This window comes from Argiope bruennichi, chromosome 1, assembly GCF_947563725.1.
Source record: "Argiope bruennichi chromosome 1, qqArgBrue1.1, whole genome shotgun sequence".
Classification (NCBI taxonomy): Eukaryota; Metazoa; Arthropoda; class Arachnida; order Araneae; family Araneidae; genus Argiope; species Argiope bruennichi.
The window spans coordinates 85479481-85493745 of NC_079151.1; the positions used below are offsets into that span (position 1 = coordinate 85479481).

General features: G+C 25.0%; 1 protein-coding gene across 1 annotated transcript; it reads right to left on the reverse strand.

The window, feature by feature from the left end:
* Positions 1-235: 235 nt before the first annotated feature.
* Positions 236-12989, reverse strand: LOC129963982 (glycerol-3-phosphate dehydrogenase [NAD(+)], cytoplasmic-like). Its single transcript, XM_056078628.1, has 8 exons — positions 12802-12989; positions 12323-12500; positions 11327-11467; positions 9295-9436; positions 7403-7515; positions 5029-5259; positions 4821-4927; positions 236-1792 (listed from the first exon to the last, which is right to left on the reverse strand). The coding sequence occupies exons 1-8, from the start codon at positions 12834-12836 to the stop codon at positions 1705-1707; spliced, it is 1035 nt and encodes a 344-aa protein (XP_055934603.1). The 5' UTR covers positions 12837-12989; the 3' UTR covers positions 236-1704.
* Between the last annotated feature and the right edge of the window lie 1276 nt (positions 12990-14265).

The following is a 14265-nucleotide window of genomic DNA, read 5'->3' on the forward strand; positions in this document are numbered from 1 at the left end:
AAATATTCCTTGGAGAAATATATATGTAAGTTCCTTGGAGAGTTATATATGTAAGTACCAATAACAAAACTTAGTTTTTATAAAATGTACAATAAACATTTTTTCCCCTGTACACTATTTTAAATCTTCTGTTGAATGAATGGATGGTTATCTTAAATCGGATCTTTCTTAAGAATGCCAATTGTATTTTGAAATCAAGTTCTAAATTTTTAAAAAAAGTACTCAAAATTGAAAATACAATTTTGAACTGATTTTATTCTTTAATTTCCATAAAATCGTCAATTTACTTAAACAGGCAAGATAAACTTCATTCCGTACAAAAGGACTATTGAGATCTATGAAATTATTGCATGTATGGCACTAGGATGGAACATAATATTTCATATCTACTATTTACTTTCCACTATTAGCCGTAATACAGTCAACAAAAAATGAGATGAAAGGACAATAGGTAGAAAAATAGTCTGGAAAATTCAAAATGTTGAAAATATACAGGTATCTATGAGCAATATGCAGTAACATGGTTTGCAATAGGTTTCGTTGCATACTGGACAGGAAACATTACAGATAAGAATCTAAATTAATTTCTCACATTTGCATTAAAAAATAATTCAGGTATAAGAATGAAAGGTACAGGCTGTAAGTTAAAATTCATGCTTATGCCAATATCAATATTTTAAAAAAAAATCCCTTAATGAAGATATCTATTTTAATTAGCCTATAAAAATAATTGACTACACTGACATACAGAAAGCTGCACTAATAAAATTACAAGTAAAAGAAGTGTTTTACTAATAAATATTGGAAACATTCAAATATACATCGATAAAAGAGTTTAAATTGCACAATGTTAATTTAAAATGATATGTAATACTGCAACACATAAACCAAGCACATTCATTATAGCATAAAATAAATACTCTTACAATAACTAAAACAAATTCCTTTAAATTTCCTTATTTAAAAATACTCGAATCCATGATCACAAAAATAAAACTATTTAAACAAGACAAAAAGCTTCACACACAACAGGTACCATTATAATGTGAAACCTTTGTGTAAATTGTAACAATTAACAGTCCATAAAACTGAAATGGAACTCTGAGTACCATTTGTCTGTTAATTTTAAAAAAATGACTTAAAGTTCCTTAGCAATCCTTTTACATCAGATAAATAGCATGCCAAATTCCATAACACAATGATAAATATTTGTGCTTAAAATAAGAATAAACCTATGATTTTACAATATTTAGCAACAATACATGTTCAACAATATTAAAATTCTCTTAGAATAATTTACATCAAAGTAATTGTCTAAACATACTGAAGAATTAAATATTTCAGTGATGCAAAAAATAAAACAATAAAAAGTACATTCACACTGAACTCAAACTTAAAAACCATATTTCTAGGTTAAAGCCCAGTGGATGAATGGTCAATATTTTATAGCATCTAAAGTAAAATATTATAAAAATAAAACTATCCATGAACTCACACACAAAAAAACAAATAAGGAATAGTCTTAGAAAGGTAAAGAAAAAATTTTCATTCTCGATACAGAATGAGATGTCATTTGAAGTTGAAAATGAATTAGTAAATAATATTTATATGATTTTTAAAAAAGACAAAAATAACATGTCAACATAAATTTGACTCCTTGTGAAATCTTGCACAGTTTCAAGATCTTTAACCTGGAATAATATTTTACAGTTTGGAACGGACACAATCAATTAGCCGTGTAGCTGGCAACTCACCAATGCAAATACGATGAACAGCAACTAACAATGGAAATCTGAAAAAAATATGCAAGAATAAAATTTTTTTTTTTTACAATAATTTAGATAGATACTTATCAATAGTAGTATTCAATTTTCATAATATTTCATTTAAAACAATTCAATAGTAATATTCAGTTTTCATAATATTTCATCTGAGTATAAATTAATTTGTACTCAGCTATAAAAATCATTACAATAATGAAGTAGTAGTAAGAGTTGTTTTAATAATGACAATTGTATTATTAAATGAGAAAACAAGTCTGAAGATTAAGCAAATTGCACTTGATAAATCAAAAAAGTTTTAACGAAGATTTTGTATATTATAAATTAATTGAAAATTAAAAAATAAATAATTTTCAATTTTTTTACAACTTTTAATATATACATATTGATTTTCACGATAAATACTACTAATTGTAATTATTTAATAATAACTCATAATAAATTCTCATCATCCATACTGAATATGAATTCTTTTTCAATGACATCAAAGTAATTTGTATTCAAAATAATGGTAGGAGTAAAAGTGCTTTTGACAACAAAAAATTTATGAAGAACCACAAATTGAAAAAATGAGTAAATCAAACAAACTTCTTTTCTTTTACTTCATTACTTACAATTTTTAATTATTAAAATAACTTTAGTTACTTCATTTATAATACATAAAAACGTAAGTGCTGAGAGTCATTAACTGCTTTAAGGAGTTTTAAACAAGCATTTATTTCCTTAGACTTACAATAAAACATATACTTCCAATAACAAAACTTTATTACATAAAGTAGGTAATTATATGAAAAATACTTGTAGAAGTGTAAAATGTTACTAAATTAAATTTCTATATGGTCCCCATAATGTAAAACTGTCAATAAAAAAAATGTTCACAGATTATTGTTTAAATGAATCTTTTGAAGTACATTCAAAAATTAATATATATATATCATAATAAATTATTAAAAGGGCAGAATCAGAAATTAATGCATTTCTTAATTCTTAAAAATGACAAACTAATACATTAATTTGTTAACAAAACTTATTCCAATTAAGCATCTTCAACACTTATACAAATTTGGAAACTTATAGCAATATTTTCATAGATGAGATTCAATTCATCACTTGTGATATTAAGACAAATTTCCTGAATTCGTCTAAAAAAATATGCTATAATGCATCTACAAAAGGCATGTTATACACTGAACATAATCCCTTTCATACACTGGTGATATAGAAGAAAATTAAAAACTTGTTAGCCTATCTATTAATTAGGAAATTCATCATCAGTCATCATATTGTAACTGGTGTGTGGCGACAACGAACACTATCTAAACAGCAATCACATGTATTAATTATTAGTTTAGACCTGATGCTATTAAAAACAAACTAAAAATATCAGTTGCAATTAAATATACTGCTGTATAAAATGGGACTGAAAAATAAGTTTTGGAAAATGTCCCCCCACACATTTATAGAAAACTGCCAATGATCATGAACCTTTCATATGAGGTATGGAATTTTATCATTTCAAAAGTTGCTTTGATGATTGATTCATCCAACTCAACAAAGCAGTGCTCATTTGTCTAAATTACATTTAATAGGAAAAAAAAAGTGTTTGATTCTACTTAGAGTAGATCCCAATTTCAAAATGCTAAATGTCAGTTATTACTTTTATTGTAGCATCTATGGAGTCCATTAATAGCATATGAATACCAATTACTACATTGAGTATTTTCTATTGGAATAATGAACTCTACACAAACTGTTAGCAAACTAGAATAATTCTGTAAGGAAAAACTCATTCTAGAGAAATTAAGACAAACCAGTATAAATGTAACATAAGTTAAAATATCAATTTCTAATATATCATTACATAATTCCACATCCTCCTTGAGGAAGTAAGGATCCTATAGTTTGCAAATACTGAATCATTCCATAAATATAATTCATGGAAGGATGCTGAGAATTTGAAAAATGACATTAGTATTCTTATGCAGCAAAGCCAGCATTATAACTGCAGACAATATAAATTATCAGCATTTCAAAGTGTTCCTTTGTCAGCAAAATACTTCATTTAGAAAAGTTTAATAGTATGCACAAAATCACAAGCAAATAATTTTATTTTGATATCATTCTTCTCTGAAATGTCTTAACTCTACAATTTCTCTTTATTTATAAAAAGAAAATTGCAATTGTGGATCAATAAAAGTGGAAATTTTTTTTTAATATTGAATAAGTTTGCATTTCTAAAATGAGTATTACCATTTAAATTTACTCATTTTAAATTTAAAAAATGAATATATCTTTGGGAATTTTTTAGATAGAAGCTGAAACTTTGTGTATGCATAGATGAATGTAAGAAAAATAATTTATTAATTGACATTGTTTCAATGTGAGGATCATAAAAAAATGGTAATTTTTTAATTATTAGCTTCATAAAAACCAAATTGTTTTTACACAGCTGCCTATTTTGTATAATGAAATTTTGTAATTGAGAGCATATGTGTAAGTACAATATATAGAGAAATAAATGCTACTTTCAGTTTTCTGTTACCACTGTATACAAAGCAAATAAAATGTTAAAAGATGTCATGCTTGTGTAAATATGTCATTACAAATATTTGAACGCAACCATCGCAGAAGTCATTATTAAAGTTAGAAAACTTTAAGTTATAATATATTAAACAAACAATTATTATGCATTAGAAAAGAATTCAGCTCTTAGCATAAATGGTTTGCCAAATTTGCAATAAAACACTGAAAATATTTCATTGACTTGATCTGTAATTAAACAAATAAAAATTCATATACAGCAATTTTTATTTCCCTTAACATTTTAAGAAATAAGAGAGGAATTTAAGAGAGCTACTGATAAAAGTCACTTATAAAAATTTCAATATACTCTAAATTGTGAAGCTTTACAAACTATTAAACAAATATCTACAGTAATAAATCACAAGTTTCTGAAAATTTTTGACTTATTTTGAATACACATCTAATGATACTTTTTTTTTTTTTTTTTTCATAAAGTACAATTATAAATATACACACTTTTCTAGAAGTCCTTTAGTTGAAAGCATCAGGTAGACTTCTTCAGCAGTTTGAGGTCCTTGCATACGTTGACCATTTAGCATTTCTTTTTCTAATTGTTCCATACTCTAAAAAAATAAATAAATAACTTTTAATAACAACTGCATACTTACAAAGATTTTTCTTAATAAAACATGCTATGTTCCAAAGAATATCTTGAAACGCTTGCCTTTCCAGTTCTGACAAAGGCTTCCGCTATCTTCCTATTCCGTCCACCATAACAGGTGGTGATGAGATCAGCCACTCCACAGCTTTCAAAGAAAGTAGTCAGCTGGGATTCAGGGTAAAATGTTTTAGCATAGTTAATCATCTCCATTAATCCAATCCTCATCACAGCTGCTTTACTATTATCACCTAGTTCTAGCCCATCCACAATACCTGCAGCAACTGCAACAATATTCTGTAAAGACATGAAGAACAAGTAAAAACCAGATGCAGATTTCACATATTTAAACAATATCAGAATAACAATGTTGTTAAGCCAATTTAACCAAAGAGAAGAGAGAAAAAAAAACAATGGTGGCAATTGGATATCTTATTATATATAATTACATAATTAAAACTAAAGCTTTATCTTTTCCTCTTCAGTCGTTATTTTTGTGTGTGTGTGTGTGTGTGTGTGAAAATGGGAATTTTTTTTTAAGTCTACGAGGGCTTTTTTTTCCCTGTGTTATTCACTTAGCACTGTGAACATAATTTTAAAAAACCATGAGCAGCAAGGAAGTATATAAAAGAATATTTAGATACCTTAAATTTTCTGCTATGAGGGAAAATTATTTTCAATATATACAAACTTTTGCATTCCATCTTCATTACGATTTTTTAAAATACACTTTTGACTCTTGTAAAGATAATTTTACTTTTATAATATAAGACTTTTTCGGAGACTGTTTCTGCCACCACTCCGACTTTTTTAAATACCTAACTGTTTTCTGATATAAAGTCAATTAATCTATAAATATGCTAAAAAAAATTTAAAGTAACATAATGCCATGTTTATTGTAAACATAATTGGTTTGAAGCAATATAACTGAAACTATTTTCAAGAGACAAAACAAAAAATGCATGAAAAGTGTTAGGAGGGTGCAAATGGAGTACAGAGAGAACAAGTAAAATTAACTCATTCAAAATAAAACTTGAAATAATTATATTGTCCTACTTTAGGATTACTATTTTCTCCATTAATCATTTCAATAATATATATAAAAAGAAGCCAAGAATGAAAAAAAAGGGCATGTCAATCATACAATAAAATAACATACTTGCAGAACATATGATGAAGTAAAAAATTTTACGTCAAATGCTTTTAAAAATTATTACAATCAGAGTCAGATTTCCACTAAATTATCTGATTATCTTCAAACAAGACAGTTTATGATTTATAGATACATTCTGATAAACAGCTGGGGGAGGGGCATCATCTTTCTTAAATAAATGGATCCATCTCATCCCTAAAACTAAAAATAAATACTAACATGCAGGGTATAGAAAAAGACTGTCCAAAAATCTGTTTAGATAATGAATTGAATTATTAGATAGCTATTTCCTCAAAGAAGTGAGGATAGCAAACACTTACAAATATCCCAACAAATTCCCCGAAATGAAATACGAGAAGTGTGGGAAAGTAAAGAGAAGAAAAAAATGACAATATATCTTGAAGAGGAAGCCATATAGGCTTATAAATAAGTTTTTTTTTCATTCAAATTAATGAAGGACAATCCCTACATATATACTTTTGCATGGAAATTTCATTGGACACAGTATTTCTCATGAATAATCATATTTTGAATTATAAGTTTCTCAAACTGATATGATATCAACATTTTGAGAAAATAAATTACAACTAATTGTATAAATGAATAAAATGACTAACCCTTCGTAGGATGATCAAGAAATTAATAATAGCTTGAATAATAATCCATTTCTTCCACAATGCAAAGGAGATTTATTTTAAAGGAATATCTATTGTTTACTATATTTAAATGACTCTCTTATGAAAACATTTCTCTTCATGCTAACCATGATGCACACAGAGTTGTATAAATTTTATTATGAACCAAACTTATATTCTGCAGCAAAAATTATCACCAGGAGGAAAAAAAGAATCAAAGTGTAGTGCTGAAATCTCATGCTTTTTACCAATATATATATATATATGCTCCTTTAAATAGTAAGATAATTTATCTTATTTTGACAAATACGTTTTAATTATTCACAATAAATTCATGAAGATCAGAAAAAAATATATGTACTGCAAAAATTTGTCTAAAAACCATTTCATGGAAACCTTCTCTATAATTATAAAGTTCAAAAAGAGAAATAAGATCTTTATAAAATAAGTAAAGTAATTCTACAAAATAAACTTGTTTCTATTTTTACAAAACAAACTTTTTTTAAATAGATTTAAATTATAATACTGAATAAACAATAAATGAAAGAAGTAACTAACACATTTCAAACCGATTTATTAATGAAAATAAAGGAAATTCATCTTAAGCGTCTAACAAATAAAACTGCTACTTAAGAATTAAAAATAATAATACCTTAAGAGCACCACATATTTCAATTGTAGGAATATCTTCAACTACAGCAATTCTGAAATAATCAGTCTGCATCAGATTCTTAAGCATTTGTCCTGTTTGGGGATTTTTACAACCTAAAATTGTAAAAAAAACACACACAAAAAAAACAGAATTAAATGATTATCCTTTACACGAAAAGAATTTTTATTTCAAAAATTCTAAACTTACTTATAAAACTAAATTAATTATAATATATAGTGAATGAAAGAACTTATATGAGATAAATGCACAAATATATATCAAAACATATTATATATCAATGTTAGTTTTAATGAATAAAACTATGAATTTGGATAAACATTAAAAAAAAATTGTCCAATGTAAAAAAATGTGCAATTGATAAAAAATAATCAAAAGCAGAAATTTTACGAAATAATATGGTGTGAAATTTCTTCTACTGATACCATTATTTTATTATTTAAAGCCATATATTGATCATTGTAATTTTTAATTTTATCATGAACAGATGCTATTAAACTATTATATTTATAATAAAAATAAAAAGGCATTTTAAATCAGAATAAAAAGATCAGATCTGATCCTTTTCGTGTAAAAAGAAGAAAATTTTAAAGCTTTTAGACGTATTGAAATAATGAGATAGAAGAACAAAGAGTTTGATTACTTAAAGGCGCTGCATTATATTACCAATAGTTTTAAGGTAAATTGTAGAATACTGTAGTTGAATAGTATCCCCATTATAAAGTACAGATAGAAGTTTAACTTATTAATTGTTTTAATGAAAAATTTTAATGCTAAAGATTTATGCTTAAAGTTTATTTCTGGTAAATTTAAGAATATTTTAAAGATTTATATTTATATTTAATACTCAACAATAAATAAACCGCTAAAAATTTCAAACAAGAAAACATACATATAAACAAATAAAAAGAATTTAAACTTAGACTTTTTAAATAATTTCATTTGCAAATTTTTATACAAAATAAAATACTGTTTAAAATTTTTTATTTAGAATAAAATGCATTCTATAGTAAGGAAATTTAACTGAAAACTTTTTGTATGTGGAACTCTTACATTCCATTATTAGAAAAAGAAATGAATAAAATATATCTGTATTTCAAGGCTTTAAATAAAGAGTATTAATACAATTCCTTAGGATCATTTCACAGAGTGATTCATCATCAAAATAAATGACACTTGCTGTCAGTCTTTATTATTAAGGTATCCCAACTGGTATATTTTAGTAATCATTCAACGTGTAAAGGCAATTCAAAGACAATGCTTGAAATTTTTAAGTTCTATTTTATTGGTAAAATTTGGGAACTTGCCAACATCTTTCCATTGACATACAAATAAAATATTTTTACATCCTCATAAAATGAATTCATGGAACAATCATAAATTTCTATAAATCATTTGAAGAGACTTCAATGATTTATAGAAATTTTATTGTTTTCATTCTCTGATCCTATACCATCATAGGTTTTTCCCATTAAAAAAGTTGAATAATCCCAACATACTTATTTGACAAATTTTAAAATTTGACAATAGATTAATCCATAATCACAATTTTGTATTTTAATTAATAATATTTAATAATTTTAAACTGTATATTTTAATAATTAAAAATTTTAACTGTGTTTTAGTTAAAATTTGTAAAATATTTTTTTAATAATAGTGATAAATAAAAAATTTTAAAACTGAGAAAATAAGAAATAAAAAATTATTTCATATTAGGGGGGATCACCATTTCTTATTTTTCCCTTCAAAAATGTTGAACTTTTAAGCATAAAATTTGAAGAAAACATATTTGAAAAATTAGTTGGTAAAAAATTAGTATTGAAGATTTATAAAAGTTTGAGGAAAAATTTATCTGGAATTTGTTTCAATCATACCTATTGTGGATTCACAGAATTTACCAGCAGCCACTTCCCCAGCCAAATTAGCACCCATCATGACACTGACTTCAATATTCAACATATCTCGTAGCACATCTGATATGAGAGCAATTCCACCTCCAGGAATTATATCAAAACCCTGCAAGCAGTTAATTTTTTTTTGCAAATGGAAACAAAACCTAACTGTTCAACTAAATAAAACAAATTGAATTGTTAATTTGTTTTTCTTCAAAAAATGCTAATGTTTAAAATACTCAGTATCTTTTAACAGTTATTTTCAATCAAACTAAAATCTTTTAAGAAAATGCGAACCTCTCCCAAAAATATAAAATATGTTAAACATACCAAATGATTCGTAAATTAGTGTAAAGATCACTTTTATGAATGCTTAATTGTTTATTTGCATGATATCCTGAAAATTACCAAATCAAATTCCTTCAGAATACATTTATTTCATTGTCTATTAATACTCCTTTATTTGCTTTGAATCTGGTCTCATTCTGAAACAAATCATATTTGATAATGAATTCTGATTTCAATTCACCTTTAAAATTCTAGTTATGCCATTCCAAACTATTTTCTTATAATGCATAATTTTCAATAGTGAAATCATTGCTAACATTTTTATATTAATCTTAAATGAATAGAAATTTATTCCAATGTTCTGTTTTTGACATTATACTTCTCAACATCATACAAAAATAAAAATAAAAATTATTTTTTCGATTTTAAAAAATGTATTTCATATACTGAACATAAAAATAAAAAAAAAGCATATTTTTATATAATGCTTTTTTATTCAACAGTACAGAGGGGAAAAAAATTTAAGAAACTATGGTAATGTATAATGAACTACATTATATTATGTACTTATTTTCTACATAGTTTGTTTCAAATTTCTTTTAATAAATTATTGCAGAAATTAAGAGAAGCCTTTCATTTTAAAAATATTCATTGTATTTATTTCTACAAATAAATGAGCTTGGTCATGAAATAAAAAACAGCCCAAATTCTTGCTTAAAACTTTGTTTTTATACAAAACAATAAAGCTGCTTTAAAAATGTTATTTATTTTCAAGAACTTTACAAGCTTCAGATTAAAAGTCTGATAAAAAAAAATATTGGCTTGGAATGCTTTTAACTATAATACTGTTATTCCTTATCAATTCTTATTCCATATCAATGCTTTTTTTCTTATCATTATCAGTACACTGCTATCAGAACTAGAAAAATCAACAAACCTATCTTAAGAATGCCAAAAATCAATAGAGCAAATTCTTCTAGAATCCAATCAAGGGAAAAAAAAAATGATAAAAATAATAATGGTTAAATTTTTTCTATATTTGAAACATGGGTAGTTTTAGTCCCTTCATTGTTTTATTTTATCAATCATAAATGTGATGCTCTATTCTGCTGCTTTTAAACAAACATTTTTATATCAGTTATTTCAGCAATTTCATTTTTTTTTTAAAAAATCCTATTAGTTTGGAAACATTTTCCTATCAGAAATTTTATAGAAGAGCATAAAGCAACATATTACACAGAAATAAGCAACAGAGAAATATTTCATTTTTTAATTTTAATTTCATATTACAATAATTTATAATATAACACTTATATTATAAATAATTTATATTTTAACATTACAATATAAAAATAAAATCACAACTGAGATTTTACTTATGCTAAAAAAAAGGGAGGGAACTAACTTTTATATATCAGACAAATTTATAATTAAATTTGTATACCTATTTCAAAAATATCATTTTTATGGATATTCAATTTTACTTCAATAATTCTTTTATTTATAAAAGAAATACTGAATATTTTATAAAATTTGCTAGAATATGAATTTAAACAAACTTGAAATTAAAATGTTACTTTCATGGGAATAATCAAAAAAAAAAAAAATTCTCATTCTTTAAAAAGTACAGTAAAATTTAAATAATTTCCTTTATTGAATTACATAACATCTAAGATCCACTAAGAAAGGAAAATGAGTCAAGATGTTAATTTATATCCTGTCTCACCTTAATTAAAGATAAAGCAACAGCATTAGGTTTGATTTTGCCAACCATTGGTGCAGCAGCTCCTCTAACAAACTTATGAGGTAGAACCCACACTAAAATATCAGCATCTCTAGCAGCTTCAACTGGATCTGGTACAGCAACCTAAAAATAAGCAACAATAGATTTAGATGTCAGTTATAAGCAAAATATTAATATTTTCCACAAGCTTAAACATATTATTTGTTAATTCATTTATTATTAATAATAAGTATAAATATGTATTAAGGATTCATAAACTGCTCTTTCAAATGAAACATTAATCATATACAGTATAATAAATTAAAATATTCTGTATTGTATAATATTAAAGCATTTAATAATTTGTAAAATCTATTTTAAGAATTAAACTTGAATAACTACCTTTATAATTTTTATATTGTATACCTATTTCAAGATAGGGGATTATTTATTTACAAAATAATTTAATTTAATTCGCTATATATAACTAGTTTAAATGAAATACCTTTGTGTTTAAAATAATAAATGCAAATATTATTTAGATTTAAGCCAAAGCTGATTATTTAAACTCAATGTCAAAGTTGATATTAACACACTTTTAAAGAATTTTATTGCCACTGAAAATTCAACTCATGATTTTAAATGAAGAAATAACAGAAAAGAAAATATAATATAAAAATAACTCACAAATAAATGAATTTTCAAAATAAGTCGGATCTAAAATATTATTTAGGTCATCTACTTAAAATAACTAGAAAAATTCTTTAAAGCCTTTTTTAGAGCTCAATTTTTGAAATATATTCAATAATAAAACAGTAACACATTTTGAATTTTATTTTAAAATAGGCAAAAAATATATGTTGAGCATATTGTAGAAAATGCATAAATTCAATTTCATTATTACCATCATATGTACTCAAAATTACTTTGTAGTACAGAAACAGAAATTTTAAAAAAACAAATTAAAAAGGCAAAATATAAGAAAGAAAGACTACTTACAACATTATCAGGAATTTTAAAACCAGGTAAATATTTCACATTCTCATGTTCAGTATTGATAATTTCACTCAACTTTCTACCATCAATCATTTCTTCAAAAACATACATATTTACAGTGTTATCGAATTCTTCGAAATTTTTTACATTACTAGCAACGATTCTTGCAATTGCGGTACCCCTGGAAAAAAAATGTAAATATAATGCAATATAAATTTCAAGCACACTGCTTATTAAATATAAAATGCATTCTAATCGTCATTAAATAAATAAATAGTAGTATAATGCAAATACAATAAAACTTTGTTAAGTTATTTGTTGGAAACAAATTGCAGTATTATTTAAAAAGTAAAAATATGGCATTTCATTACTTGACAGTATGAAGAATGCTGACAAAAATAAAACAAGAATTTTTCATAAATTCTAGTAAATATAATTCTACCAAAAAATTCAGAAAAAAGAAACTAAATCTACAATCCTACCAATTGCCGGAACCGATGATTGTAACCTTCTTCATCTTGAATGTTATTTTTCAAGCTAAAAAATTGTCAACAAATGTTTCGAACAGGGAGAAACGATCACGTTTGCATGAGTGCAGTTTGAAAAATTTTATCTTCTCATAACATCATGATAACAAACAACCTTTGACCTTGTCTTCTAAATGGTGATGCCAAACTCGTCAAGTACAATTCTTGTTAGTGTGTGGCTGAAACGTCCGTAGCATTTATATCTCCACTCTACTCATCTCGAAGTATGTCAAGGAGCGACACCTAACGTTTCGCAATGTTGTTGGAAAATTGAATTCGTGTCTTTACTTTACTCATATATAAAGATCAACGGAGATTATGCAAAACATGTTTTGCAACTAAAATAACGAAGTTTCTGAGGACACACCGATTTAATGAGCGCCAATGAAGAAATTATGAAAGAACTAAAAAAAAATTGTTTGAACAAAGAAATTTTTTCTTTGATATTTTTAGTTGTTTAAAAATAAAAAAAATTAATCAATCACTGAGAAATTACTTTTGCAAAGAATTTATGCATCAAATAATTTTATGCTTAACTGCCCTGAAATCAATTGCTTTAGATACATGTATTCATTAGTAAGTATTTTATTAGTAAAGAGCTTATAGGGAAAAAAATCCATTCACTACACTAAACCATGTAACTGAAAAACTATGATTGATCTTCTTACGATCACATTCGAATTTCAATTATTTTTTTTATCAAATTATGACTGTAATTATAATCATTTCAGAAAAAAGATTCACAAATACACGATAAATATCTGATTCATATATGAAAAAATAATATATATATAAAAAAAAATTGAAAAACTTTTCTACTAAATGCGTCTAATTTTTGCTTAAATTGTGTTCTGAGATATTTTATTATAAAAATAAATATAGCAAATCGCGTTGATTAAGTTCATTTTCTTCGATGCGAACTTCAGTATTTCCTCCTCTAAATATAATTTGTATTATAGCCTCATAATTATCAATTCTTGTAGTGTAAATATATACTAACTTTTATCTATCTATCTCTGTTTTTTTTTATCACTGTGTTTACATGTATTTAGGCAAACTGGTTGATAAACACATTCTAGCAGAAGGATTTCTCAGAAAAATTGATTTAAAAAAATCTACAGTTTTAGTGTTAAGACCGAATACCAATTTTTCTATTTTTATTTTATCTATTTTTTTAAAAATTTATCTCCTATATTTTTAGAATCATTATTTTCATTTCTAATATTACATTTATTATATTGCATTTTGCATTATTATTTCCTACTTTACTCAACAAAATTTATTATTATACTTAAATCTATATTATGATACACACATAAACACCACACACACACACACACACACACACACACACACACACACACATATATATATATATATATATATATATATAAGTAAGCATATTTTGTTTGAAGCAGA